This window comes from Nicotiana attenuata, chromosome 2, assembly GCF_001879085.1.
Source record: "Nicotiana attenuata strain UT chromosome 2, NIATTr2, whole genome shotgun sequence".
In the NCBI taxonomy this organism is placed as follows: domain Eukaryota; kingdom Viridiplantae; phylum Streptophyta; class Magnoliopsida; order Solanales; family Solanaceae; genus Nicotiana; species Nicotiana attenuata.
In genome coordinates this window covers 49,637,088-49,651,537 of record NC_031990.1, presented here as the reverse complement: position 1 = coordinate 49,651,537, position 14,450 = coordinate 49,637,088, and the positions used below count along the sequence as shown (strand labels likewise).

Sequence of the window (14,450 nt, the reverse complement as noted above, 5' to 3'; positions counted from 1 at the left end):
ATTTGTACTTAATCCCCTACTAAATCCAAAGGACACCAGCATCCTCATCATTCTACCATTCTAAAAGCCATTTCATTATCTTGAAATTGGTATGTATGTTAAAACCATGTGTTATCAATTAAGGACAATACCAAATAACAGCTGAAAAGCTTAAACAAGTCTAAGCACCCAGGTAACATACTTTCCTAACAACCACATAACCTTTTTTCAGACTTTTTGTTGGGGAAGAGGGATCAAAAGTAGTACAAGAAAATAAATTATATATTAGTAGAACCCTCTGGACACTTTAAATCAACTAATTAGCAAGAAGTTCAAAATCCAGCACAAGGTTTGGATATTTTAAGTACAAAATGTAGATTTTCTGTTACACTTTTTGCCTGGGGAACAGGAATATAGTCAAACTCTAGTTTTTTTATCCAGTTCAGAATAACACACATGCATATGGGCATGTGCTTTAGCAGGTCCAGCACGTGGCAACTAAAACTATACAGCTAGGGATGGAAAGAAACATAGTCAACTTTACACAGGCAAATGAGGTTACCCTTCATGCCATCAACAGGTACCTCAAAAAAGGAAAATAAACATGCATGGTTTAGACTCCAACAGAAACTTTGGGATTGGTCTGCTTGAGATGACTGACTATCTGCATCCCCTTTAGTGGTAGGGATGTGTGAGCAGGAACGTCGAATGGGAAGGGGAGATGAAAAGACAAGGAATGAGAAGCATGATCCCACTAGTAGGGTCTGGGAATGGTGAGGTGTATCAGACCGTACTCCTACCTTGTGTGATCCCACTAGTGGGGTCTGGGGAGGGTGAAGTCTACACATACCTATACAATTGTGCTAATTTCTTCTATTTATTGAATTAGACTTAACGATGTAGGAATTATTTTCAATCTCCACTATTTTCTAATTTAGGCCAACCTTGATCGGCTTGAGACTTCACAAACTCAGCTAAAAGTTTAATTTCATCATCTTGCAATCGAGGACCAAACGTGCATTGACCCCTCGGTGTGCAATTCTGACCAAACCCCTGTAAAGCCAGACAGCGCATTATGGTTCACCACATAGCAGCATAAAGATTAGAGCCGTCAATATGGGCTGGCCCAACTGCATAAAGATTAGAGCCGTCAATATGGGCTTGGCCCGTTGGGCCAGCCCAGCCCGTCACTTAGCAGGGCTGGGCTAGAATTTTTGAAGCCCATTTAAAAACGAGGCTTTTAAGCCCGACCCGAGTAAGCCCGTGGCCCGTGAGGCCTGACTGAGGCTGGGCCGGCCTAATAAAAATATATATTTCAAATATATAAAATATAATAGTTATACGATACAAAAAAATATCAAGAAGAGTATCCAAGCTAAAGTTTATTAAGCTCATCATATTAAAAGATCAAAGTCTTAAAACGTTAATTAGTTTTAAAATTTAATTATTCTTAATATTTAACTAATTAATATTGCATACGAATTGCAGATGTAGATGAAAGTGAAGATATTAAGACAACCTTCTCACAAGCCGATTCAAATATGTTTGATGAAAATGATATACTGGATATCCCGTAAGCATAATGGATGTTCTCTTGAATAGTTTGTTTTGAGTTTTGACTTTTAGTGAACGAAATATTAGTCTTGTTTTTACTTTTTTTAGTGTTTATCATATATTGGAACAGTATAAAAAGTTATTAATTTTTGTGAAATTTTTCCAATAAGATTTTTTTAACTTTTAAATATTTATCTTATTAGGTTAGAACTTAAAGAAAAAATGTAAATTATATTTTAAAAAATGATGGGCCGGCCCGTGGGGGCCCGCAGCCCACATAGGGCTGGGGTGGGCTGACCATTATAAGGCCCATCAAAATGGTGGGCTAGCCCAGCCAAGCCCGTCAATTGCTAAAGCCCACGTGGGTTGGGCTAGGCTAGCCCGGCCCCGCCCATATTGACAGCTCTAATAAAGATAAACATGGTTCTGAACAGTGTGAACTTACTGGCATTCTCCCTTTGCCATAGTAAGTGATGCGATAGATCTCCTCTTCCGTGTCAGCTCCATTTCTATACAGAAAAGTAGCTAGTTCAAAGATGGCCATTTTTTTTCCCATAATGATATGACAAGTTGCAACTAAACTATGCATAAAAACAATTGACAATGAACGGAATATTATATACAGCAAGACAATAAGTCCTCAAAAGTTGAGATGAAATAACCTATTATCTATATAGATTTGGTTTTCGTCAAACCATAATGTGGATTCAAACGTTTAACAACACAACAAAATAACATGAGTGATTTTAGTCTTAGCTAACGTATGTAATAGGATAATTAGTTTGCTGCACATTCTATGGTTCTGCTTATACGAACATTTTGATATTCAGTTTACCTTTTATCCATACGTTTTCCTCACAAGAGTTGACATTTTCAACCAAATCATATGTTCAGAAAATTTGACCTGCTAAGCTTTAGAAGGGGATGGGAAAGGGGAGGGTAAGGGGGGAAATTATCTTCAGCAAACCAACAAAGAGCCTTTCATTTAGAGCCATTCAAAACAAAAAGTTAATGGAGTAGATGGGCACATTTTGTGAAGGAAGCAGCATATAAACTCTTCACATTCTGAACTTTCAGTTGCTGTGAATATCTTATATATTTAGTTACCATCAGTTGTTCCGGGTACAGAAAATTAGACCAAGAAGCTGACAAGTAAAGTCACAAGTATGTTTATACCTTTTCTTTTGAAATAGGTAACAGTAAAGTGTGGTAATAATTTTACTAGCGAAAATTTAAGCATCCTTTCTTTGAACTTCTGGTTTCGATTTAGATATGTATAGTTCTAAGGAACCACGACATGGAGTACAACTTAAAACAAAATCTTATGGATAGATTATAATCTTTTACCTTTCTAGATCCTTCAAGAAGAGTGTAGCACCCTAACATGAAAAAGGAAAAATATTTAAGGTGAGCTGCAAAATCTTTGACGATTATTGGGATCATGAGGCAAGTAATACTCACAGGCTGGATTATATTTCCACCTGCATAATGACACCCAATGCAAGCTTTACTAAACAAAGCAGCTCCCTTTTGTACTTCTATTGTTTGTCCAACTGAGACTGCAAATAAAAATACAATAAAATAAAGGAGAGAAGAGAGCCGAGAAGCAGGTAAAAGATGGATAATGTTTTAAGATTAAAAGGCCCAGTACTGAATTTTAACTGCAAACACATTGACAACAAGGGATTACTTCTTGCAACCTACATCAGATGTGGAATCAGCCTAACTCTAATTTTCCAGTACACCAATGTCAAATAAGGAAATACAATCAAGTCACCTTCAAAAGGGACCTCCAGAAAGTAGAGACTACTAAGACTGTAGCCGCCATTAAAAATATTATATTTACTGACCGGTGCCTGTAGTTTATGTAAAACATAACCAGAACATCTTAGGCAACCTTCTCATTTTGTCCTCTTGTGAGCTTCCTGCATCCTCCATCAGATGTGCTCATTTCTAATATTGAAAAAAAAATTAATTTCTTCTTGACATGGCTAACATGGTCAAACTTTTGCGACAATTTTCATGTGGATTGTTTTGGGTTGGGATGCTCAATGCTTGCAATCTGTGTCTTGTATGGGTTATATAACAGGCAAGAAATTACTGATGTTTTTCTACAAATAGCATAAATAAGAACGTTTCAAGTGTTGGAAGAACATTCACCAACTTAGGAGCATGCTAGCTACATGGATTCCCTGTTCGTAACTACTTATTTTCCTCTCTTTTTGCTATCTCACCCACTAAACTAGCCGCGGTTTACTTGCGCTTTGTGCTAAAGCATCAACACACCTAAATGCTTTTTGTTGATTTTGCCTTTGATAACACTGGCGTATAACTATAGTCTCCATAATATGATCTTGAACAAGCCTCACCACTTGAGCTACCTTATGGAATTAAGTTAGACCTAAAGCTCATTTTCTCAACAGCATGCACTGCTGCTGGCACAGATATGACATTGAAGTATGCAAGCAGTTGAGAAAGGAGATCAAAGACCTAATTGATTAGGGCTTTTTAGCATATGTTATGGACAGGAAACAATTTGCTTCGCCAAGTAGACAAGGTGAGGTTCAGCCAAATGAGAAATAATTATGCTAAGCATAGGCGAAAATTGTAAGTTCACTTGTAGCCATTTTTAGCTTTAATTGTTAGTTATTACTCTGCTCTCATGAGACGAGTTGTCTGCAAGACCAAGTTTACGAGCACAGGCTAGATATACACTTTAACTACTATCCAAACCAGTAACACAGGTTATTTGAACTGTCAATCATGAATCTCATAGGGGCTCGAATTAGTGTATGTTTCCCTATAGGTCGAACAGGCAAAATGACCAAACTACTAACCGGAAAAGATCACACAAAAGAACAATTATATCAGATATGAGTATTTCGTAATGGAGTGAAGGGCAAACCAGGCTACTCTTCAGACAAACCATAGCCAATGTCCCAGTTCATGCTCCTTCCAAACCTATGCTTTAAGACCAAGTTGATATTGCCGCAAAAAATATGTTAGAGCTATAAGGCAATTTGCAATATGGATTATGTTTGGAAATAATCATTTTATCAAACACAACTTAAGAGGGATAAGGCCGTGGACTCTATTGGGCAAAATCCATGCAATATGTGCATCGAGCTAGCATCTCCTTGGCGCACCGAGTACGTCAAGTTGAGACATCATCTTTTATGTGCACCGCACGTAAACTTAAGCTACCATATTCTCCATGCACCACAGGCGTTGAATCAAGATTTCATCTCCTTCATGCATCACGCTTGTACGGCGCACTTGATGTGTGAGTCGGAGGTTCTTTGCAAAGGCTTGCATAGCATGCCAATTATATTCTTATTGCATCATAGCGTGTGAAGTAATAAAATCAGGCAAATCCCTTAAGTGGTCGGGTTGCGTCACCTTGTCAAGTTTCTTAGTCAGACGGGTTGCACCAATCTCACACAAATCACATACTAGAATGGATTGCATCAATTGTCGTAATTTCGATAAATCTAACGACTGAGTTTCATTGTTGTAAGTCGCTTTATGAGCAGTGTTAAGAGTTGCGAGTGCATCATCGGAAACAGATCTCGGATGCATGATAACAGAAGTGCAGGACAAATAAACGCGCTTAGACAGTTCTTTGCCGAAAGGTCTACCATGCAGGGAAATAGGTAGATTCTCAACTTTATCCAATCTTAGTTCGGCCATGCAGTAAAACAACCCCAGTGGAGCTCAGGATAAGATGTTATCATGCTAGATCCAACGGTAACTTCCCAAATTACTGTGAATGTACCGCTACTTCAAGTTGATAGTAAAAGAAAGCTTTCTAATAAACATGCAAAATGAATGGCTTAATCACATCGCCGTATAAATACTTTTGCAGAGACAGGATGTCAAAAGGTTAGAAGAGGACTGCACAGAAGTCAAGAAGAATCAGGAGAGCCGTTATTAAGGAACAGATAAGGAGTCAAATCTTTCTCAAAGATAGCTCCGTAGATCAAGGCAGTGCAGCTGTGATTACACCCTAATAATGATTGTTCTAATTCCATCAACGTTCAGTAAGTAGGGATGACTTTAAGCGATTAAGTCTGCTTATACAAACAAAGGTTGCACCTAGAGTGCCTTATATCTGGTTTAAGAAAAAGTTCTTACATATACTTCTATTGATTAGGTAGTCTGTCACCGCTGATTATCCACAGCTAAGCAACAGAATATTGCACCTGAAGACCTCCGTCTCTTATAATAACCTAGTAGCGTCAAACCACCTGTAAAACCTTGCTTAATGGGAAAATGTGAATTGGAGTGGTGCCGTAAGAGTGGAAATATATAGGATTTCCTGCAACCCAAATAGGCTCGTTCTGCGGTACTAAACGATACTCCCTCCGGTCCACAATAAGTGACCAATTTACTTTTAGCACGCCCATTAAGAAAATACTAAATTCTATACAAAAATACCTAGTATGACTAAACTACCCTTAATTAAATATTTAATGTGAGGAGTAAGAAATCTTTTTAGGGATATGTACATAAGGGTAAAATAAATTGAATTCTTTCTTGATTATATAAATGGACACTTATTTTGAACCAAAATAAAAAAGCAAATTGGTCACTTATTATGGACCGAAGGGAGTAAATATGATTGGCAAAAAGATATATTAACTATTAAGGAAATCATTATGAATGAAGTCGTTACTTTGTTCTCGCATGACATATATATTTTTATTTTTTTTTCTTCACTGTGCTTTGCGCTTAAAGCCCAAAAGACCTGGAGCAGTAGAGCACTTTTTATCGCTTTTCGCCTTTGACAACACTGTTGGGATCATCCCTTGAAGTAAATAATACTCCACCTAGACATGTTTCCATTGGTCCCTAATGGTAATCCCTACTTCGAGATTGACTGGTGAAACAATAGGACAATGCACAAAAAAAGATTCCGTGTCCAGCTATACAGCTAGTTGTTCCAAAATAATAATACATGCAAGATGGATAGCAAATAATGAGAAACTAGGTTCTCAAGAAAGACAGATGAATACTTCTTTCAACAAGAGTGTATATATATCCACTAATGACAAAGAGAACTTTCCTTTTTCTAGGAAGAGACAAGCACCAAGCGAAAATACTCTACCGAGCACTATTATATGATAACACTATGAGCCAAACGAGCATCCTACAGAAGGATAAATGAGATACCACACAAAAGCACAATACTAGTCGTGGAGCCAGGATGAAAGCTAAGCAAGCATGCATTTTTATCACTAATGGATATCCAGAGATTAATTGCACTAACATGGATTTTCATGCTACCACTTAATAAAACAATGAAGACTCTCAGTTTCTGAAGATTTAGCATTATATTGCATGCAATAAGGAGAAAAAAGGATTTCCTTTCAAGGTAATGAAAAGTAATTGGTGACAGTAAGCTAAACGATCAATGTCTCTCTTTGATCCAATAAGTGAATTTCGCAAAAGAAGGAAAGGTAATCCTACTCCTTAACTGAACTGGAAATCAACAGAACTAAATGTACATCTGACCCTAAAATTTGTTTTCGTCTGACAATTTCCATTTAGATTCTCCATTAGCTCTTCTAATTATAGCACAAAAACTTACCTACTCTCTAATCATGAAGCAAATAGAGTATTTCCAATTCAACCTTTCTTCTTATTTTTCCTCTAAATTAAATTCCAGGTCCTATGGCCAAGATCATGCAAAATACGAGATCTTGAAAGCTTTATCCTTTTTCTCTTATTTTTCAATTGTTTGTTTTCTTAAATCTTTCCTTTTACCTTTTAACTGTACTGGTAGACAGGAATTGTAAAGAAAGGTTACTCAGAAAATAAAATAATAACGAAGCAGAGTTTGTGAGTAAACAAAAATATAAACAGCACATAATTTTGCAATATGTTGAAACAATATCAAGAATCATAACAATGAGAATATCAAATGTTTGAGTAGCAATATTTAGTATCTAATTATATGCAACTTTTAAGCAAGAAAAACAAAATGCTAAGTGGAAAAAAACAGTAAGCACTATTACCTGGGGGATTGACAATGGGAGAGAAAGCTATAAGGGCGGTCATTAGAGGTGGAGCTAAATTCTTCAGCAACTTCACCTCATATGAGTATTTATTCTTCTTTTCGCCAAATAGGTTGTCTCCTTCATACACATTTCTCTTCTGTGAACGATTAGGAGTAATAAAAAGCTGATTAATTATATACCCTAAGAAACAAAGAAGAAGAATTAATAAAGAAACACACTGCGTTTTTCTTTTTTGCAGTTTTATTAGGGTTTAACGGGTTGTACCTTAGTTTGTGTTGCCAAGAATTTTATGGAACAGCTCTGGTCAAGGCAAGTGGGCGACATAGAGAAGGCTCGCATTTTTCCTTTGGCTTTCTGATGGAGGAGGCTTCTTCTGCTGCTGACAGTTGGATTTTTGCAGTGTGATTTTGGATTGAGTAAATTGCACATTTGGTACATCATGTTTTGGGAAAGTTTAATTTGATCCTTAAATGTTTTACTTATTTTAATTCCGTCCTTAACGTTCTGAATTAAAGAAATATCATGTGCCTTTTCCCTTCTTTTTTTTTAGTTACGTTAAATTTTTAAAGCTTCTATTTCTTAATTCTTTTTTGTTGAACATAAAAAGTACATGTACATCTAGAGAGAAATTACCATAAAAAGGTTTAACTTCTCAGTACCTTATACGTATTTAACATAACGTATGAAGTATAACAATTGAATCGATAACATATTTTGAGATGTTATTATTATTTATTTCTCAAGAGAAATTACAATAAGTGAAGGAGGGGTAACAAAAATTATTAATCAACCTATAAACCAAGGAGCTAGGCATGTAGAAGTGTGTAATAAAATAAATATCCTCTAGTGAATAATGAAGGATTTACGAAGTTACTTATTAAAGTCCGGAGAAAAAAGATCCAAGAAACAGATTTGTTGCTTGAGGAAATTAGGAAACAACATAAAATCTAGGCCATTTTGAATTTTCAAAAATTAAAACCATCAGATTTCTGCTATCTAACTTATAAGTTATTAGCCTCGGTAGATCTTGTCAAGATAAGTAAAAATTAAAACCGTTTACTTTACTTAAATTACCTTCGAAGTCAGGTGCAAACACCTGTTTAACACTAGAAAAAAGAAAAGATTGATAAGATATCAGGTAAACCATATAGAAGTTTCAAGTAAATTAAAGTCAATCTTAAACTAACACTTGATTATTTAGCTTTAGTTGCAACATCTTTTCCCTCATCAATCTTTTTGGGACGTCCTTGGTCTAACGCTTGGATTAATTTGTGGGCGATTTATTTTGTTAATTATTAGGAAATAATTAAAATTACTAAATATAGGGGATTACATAGGAATGTAATTCATTCTTTTACCCCTCCTTTATGATTTGAACCCACAATCTTAGGGACATTGAAGGTAAATAGTGCTTATCACTTGAGCAATCATCTCTTTATGATTTGAACCCGCAATCTTAGGGACGTTGAAGATAAATAGTGCTTATCACTCGAGCAATCGTCTCTTGTCCTATCGACATACATACACATTCTAGTCTTATCGACATACATACACATTCTATAATGGGAGTACTCCTATCCTCCCTTTTACATTGTAATTAAGGTGTATAAATAAAACTTTAAACTATATATGAAATGGATGATTTCCTTTTACATCGTTTCTTATTAACGGTGAAATCAGTATGATTGATTAAACTTAGCTTGTACCTAAAGATATGAGCTAACTCTTATACCCATATTCAGTAATCTTCGTGCATGGCAATGTAACTCAGTCAAATTTGCCAAAAAGAAAAAAAAAATGTAAACAGTTATCGACTCCATAATTCTCAGTAGTCCACAAGTTCATAACCTTCCTGTATATGTATGCACCCGTCATATACTTTACTAATAATAAAGAAGATATTCTCAATGATCCCTTTAACTCCCCAGTGTATATATCTCCCATTTTGTGCATAAAATGCACCATATAAATAGATTACATAATTACTCTCAATGCAAACCAGCTTGTACACTTGCATTGGATGATTCCTCTTTGCACTATCTATTAAGTCATAAGAAGGATACAAAGATGTATTCTTTCTGAAAGTCTACCATTAAATTAGATATCAAAGCCCTTAAACGTCTAACCTAGCTAGAGAGAAACAAATAGTTTTTTTTTTTCCAAGAGGACAAATCAAAGTCATACTTTATCATCTTAGTTATCCCAAAAGAACAAATATCTTCTCAATTTGCATAATAATTTCTTTATATATAAGGGGAATTCCTTTCAAACAAGAAGTGAATACACAAACTTTTGAAAGAAATGCTTCAGCAGGAATTAATCACAATTCACAAATACTGTATTAGGGGATAAAGGATGCAGCATGTTTAACAGTACTCCTGGATGATATTTAAAAAAAAGACATGAGATTGTACATTTAGTAAAACAGTAGTACTATAGTACTGATTAATTGATAACAATTAATCTCCAAATTAAAACCATAAAACTATGATAAGATCTCATGAAAACCAAACTTCCCAACGTTTAAAATAACAAAGAAACTAGTATGTCATATGCTGTAGCCATATTACATGTTTTTGGACTCATCATCCGAGTCCTCAACGGTGACAACATCTTTTTTTGTACTGGTTCCGATCCCGTCTGCCGCTGCTGAATCCTTGTTTTGAATCACCTCGACCTCAATGTTCTTCATCTTTGCTTGTTTCGCCTGCAAAATATTAATATCAAAAGTTGCATTAGCTAGGGTATATACAAAGAAAGTCTTGAAGGAAATTGGAGCAGGGGTATAACAGTAATTTTACAGAGAGTTTTCGGTAAAAATCTAGGTTGACAAGTGTCTCCCTTCTGTCACTCCTCCCCCCCCCCCCCTCCCCCTCCCCACCCCACCCACCACCAACAACAGCGTTCTGTATAGCCACGACTCATGAATTCGTAGAACATATCGACATACAAAAAAAGAAGATCGAAAAATCCTTCACAAAATGAGGCATGATATATCTTTTTATTTCGACAAAGAAAAAAGCAATCAATCTTTCGATCAAAGGTTTAGAGTGAAAATAAAGCAGAAATTAAAGTGTTTATATAGTTAGACCTGGTCCATAGCACAATCAACAAGTCGCAAAATGATTTCTTGCTCCTCTTTAGCAAGACGAGGGGTAAGCCTAGCCAGAATCTTCATGTCACGAAACCTCAAATAATGCTTCTTACGAAGAGGACCAACGCGGCTAGAAGAGCTAGCAACATTCTGTGGCCGATCAGCTTTTGGTTTTGGTTTGCCCACAACATTTGATTCTCTAGATGCTACAGAACCAGCAGCAGCGGCAGCAGCTTGTTGTGGTTGCATGATAATTGGTAACTGTGGAGCAACATTAATCGGAAGAGGACTTGAGTCTGTTGATACAGCAACAGAACCACAACCCTGCTGCTGCTGCTGCTGCTGTTGTTGTTGCCGCTGCTGCTGCAGATAAATGGGATTATATGGCAAAAACACTTTCCTATGTGAGGTTCCTTTTTTCCAGCCATGTCCCAAATGACCCTTTGAATGACCAGCTAGGCCTTGGCTTGAATCAAAGTATTTTGAACAAATAATACATTGGTAAAACAACCTACCTCCAATTCCTCCGGCCTGCATTTTCTAGAGAGAGAAAACTTCTGAATTTTGAGGGATATGTTGCTGGTCAGTGAATGAGGAGTATATAAAGGAGGGAGGGGGGGGGGGGTATTAAAAGAGGGAGGTTACTAGGGCAGGGGGGAGTTGGGGTTTGGAGACAACTCAGCTTTTACTGAGATGCTTGGATGTATTAGAAGATTTGTTGACTGTTTTATTTATTTCTTTGTTTGGCATAGTGAGCATTTATTATTCATGATAAGAATAAATAGGTTTATAAACTACTCGTAATTATTACAGATTGGAACTGAGTAAATATTTAGTCCTATTTATTTCTGTGCTTGATGTGTTCATTGTTTCATCAGCTAAAATATTTCTTTTTGAAATGAGAGTATATATTAGCTCTATTGTTACAATATTAATGCTCTCTATTTTTTTTAACCTCTTAGGCCCTAGCTCGGTGGATTGTTGTATAAATTTAGAAAAAGAAGAAGATAACAATGAGTGAGAGGCGTTATAATGTATATCTTACTTCACGAGTAATACATCAAATTGGTTAAATCTAAAATAATAACATACTCTTTATTTAATACGATCTCATGATATATATATATATCAATATACATAGAGATTCACCGATTACATTTCAGCCATCCAGCAATCCTAATCTATTTGAAAATTGCTAGAATTGATATATCCATATATCATATTTCTACAGGCATAAGAGTTTTTTCCTTATATTCGGTGAAAATCACATGTTATACTATATTCCAATAAATAGATATCTATGTTATGATACAAGTCCACGTTTTCAAAAAAAAAAAATGGATGAGATTGGGTCCCAGCGGATCTAAACAATCTCATAGAATTACGTTAGGTACCATATGAATAGGCCCGAGAAAACCCCTGTATAGCTTCTTCGATTTCTCAATAAAGAGCAATATGACCAACAATGGTTCGAATATATATAAAAAAGATTTATTTTTTTAGACTTCTTACTATTAGATAGTGTCCATAAATCTCATAAAAAGTACCTAAAGATTCATAGTGAACTTCGATGGGAGTTTCTCTTGAAGCAATTACGCGTTGATCTAGTCGCCACCGGAGCCACAAAGGACTATCTAAATTGATTCGTTTCTGCCGATAAGCCCCAATTACATCATAGGAATTAGAAAAAAAAATGGTTCTTTCATATACTTATAGTGACTATTGTCACTTCTTTTTTTTATTTGATAGTTTCTGCGATTACATGTATTATATCTATTTACACAAATACTTTGAAAGAGTTGCAACTCTTATGGAGATTTTAAATTGGTGACCAATCAATTCCTTGGTAATTATTCAGTTAAAAAACCTGACCTGAATTGATTCCATACTATAATTATGCAAACAAAAAGGCTTATTGGGTGACTTGGTGATGTGACCATAGGGCAGATGCCCTTGCAAGACGCTCAAGATCTATAGCTGCTTGGCTTGGTTGGAATGCTTGCCTTGGGGTAGAAAGGTCAGGCTTTGAAAATAGTTACTCTACCCTATGTCGAGCAAGAGTTTGCTTCCTTTCCCTAGCACGGTTAGAATTGACTTACATCCGTCTTCTAACTCGTCTTTCTTTTGCTCCATTCCCGAGCTCCTCGATCAATAGGTGCGGGAGAGGAGTTGAAAGCTACTTAACTGTAAGGAGAGGAGCTCTAGCCACTCTACTTCCACCGTCGTGTAGCCCTGCGGATAATTCGAATACCGGAACATCCTTCCATCCCTCATTCAATTTGATCTACCGGCTCTAAGACCGACTTAATGGGAGGAATCAGATCAATCTTAGGGCTTTGCTTTCAGCGCCTCGAAGACTCAATAGCAATTCCATCTCATCTTTCTGGATCAATAGCCCCAATCCTTTAGATGCACGGTATGAAAGATCTTTTAGATGCACATATTTCTCCGGGGGGACGATTGGGGCGTGGACATAAGGGTCTTTATGATCACACAATCAATAATTCGCTTCATTTTCAATTAGGCCTTGCTCTAGCTTCTTTATGGGTTATTACTTCTTTGGTAGCTCAACACATGTACTCTTTACCTACTTATGCATTCATAGCACAAGACTTTACTACTCAAGCTGCATTATACCACCACCAATATATCGCAGGATTCATATCATGACAGGAGCTTTTGCTCATGGAGCTATATTTTTCATTAGAGATTACAATCCGGAGCAAAATGAAGATAATGTACTGGCGAGAATGTTAGAGCATAAAGAAGCTATTATATCTCATCTAAGTTGTGCCAGCCTCTTTCTGGGATTCCATACTCCTATGAATATGAAGAACGAAAAAACATTTTTCTTTTGCCGTAATGGAAAAAATTAGCAGCAGCAATTGAAAAATTAAATGTCATCATTACATTAGTATGTAATTGTATAGGGTCAAATTTGACCCTCAGCATCTCTACGCCAGTGGGTGCGCCCAGTGAGTGTACGACGACTGACGTAGCGGGTACGACTCGGACGTGGGGACAAAAGCGACATCGTTTAGGACTCAGTGTCTTCACTAGGGAGACGTTACCTGTCTTTGTAACTTTTTGATTCTTTCGAGGAAGGTCTCTTATTATATAAAGGAGACCTTCACATTGTAAAGGGGGGATTCGGATCTAATACAACTCTCTCATTTTCTGGCTTTCTCTCTCTATCTCTACCTCAAACGAACATATCTTACTGAGTTCATATTATCACTTTGCAATACTAGATCTACCACAATAATATCATCTTTGCATCTCTAGGTTTATTATATTTGATTACGATTTACCCTTTTCTTACTTTTGATTGTTTACTAGCTTACAAAGTATATTGTTAACTTTTGAGCCAAACAATTTGGCGCCGTCTGTGGGGATTTCGAGAATCAAAACCATAGTATCCACCTAGAGATCAACCAACTACCACTCTCTACACCACACAGAAACAGAAAATGGCCGAAAATAACACAAGATCGAAAGCGATATTGGGTGTCACTACTAATCTCCTTGGCCCTCTCAACGAGGCCAATGACGATGGCATCCCGAATGTAACCCCTAGCATCACACCGGGTGCAGAGATCTCACCTTCCCCATCCGAAGGTCTGACGATCTTGCACGAAAAAGGAGCTTTCACATCTGCGGCTACAGAAGCACCCTCAGCAGTCAAGGAGCTACTGGAAAGATGGCTAACAAACACTCTAAGCGGCTTGGTTGAGAGGTCACCACAAAGTAACATCGGGTGTACACCAACGGTAGGTATCACTGCTGCCGTGGGTGAACCGGAA

General features: G+C 36.7%; 2 protein-coding genes across 3 annotated transcripts; both read right to left on the bottom strand.

Annotated features, from left to right (window-relative positions):
• Window positions 265-7,943, bottom strand: LOC109209457 (cytochrome c6, chloroplastic). Of its 2 annotated transcripts, none has more exons than XM_019372729.1 (6): window positions 7,818-7,941; window positions 7,551-7,689; window positions 2,995-3,092; window positions 2,881-2,912; window positions 1,979-2,042; window positions 265-1,032 (listed from the first exon to the last, which is right to left on the bottom strand). In XM_019372729.1, exons 1-6 carry the CDS (start codon window positions 7,890-7,892, stop codon window positions 892-894), a joined length of 549 nt encoding a protein of 182 aa, XP_019228274.1. In that variant the 5' UTR covers window positions 7,893-7,941; the 3' UTR covers window positions 265-891. The 2 variants fall into 2 exon arrangements, with proteins under 2 accessions (XP_019228274.1, XP_019228280.1); XM_019372735.1 differs by having other exon boundaries at window positions 1,028-1,109; window positions 7,818-7,943.
• LOC109222976 lies at window positions 9,925-11,207 on the bottom strand. Its single transcript, XM_019387254.1, has 2 exons — window positions 10,645-11,207; window positions 9,925-10,260 (listed from the first exon to the last, which is right to left on the bottom strand). The coding sequence occupies exons 1-2, from the start codon at window positions 11,182-11,184 to the stop codon at window positions 10,120-10,122; spliced, it is 681 nt and encodes a 226-aa protein (XP_019242799.1). The 5' UTR covers window positions 11,185-11,207; the 3' UTR covers window positions 9,925-10,119.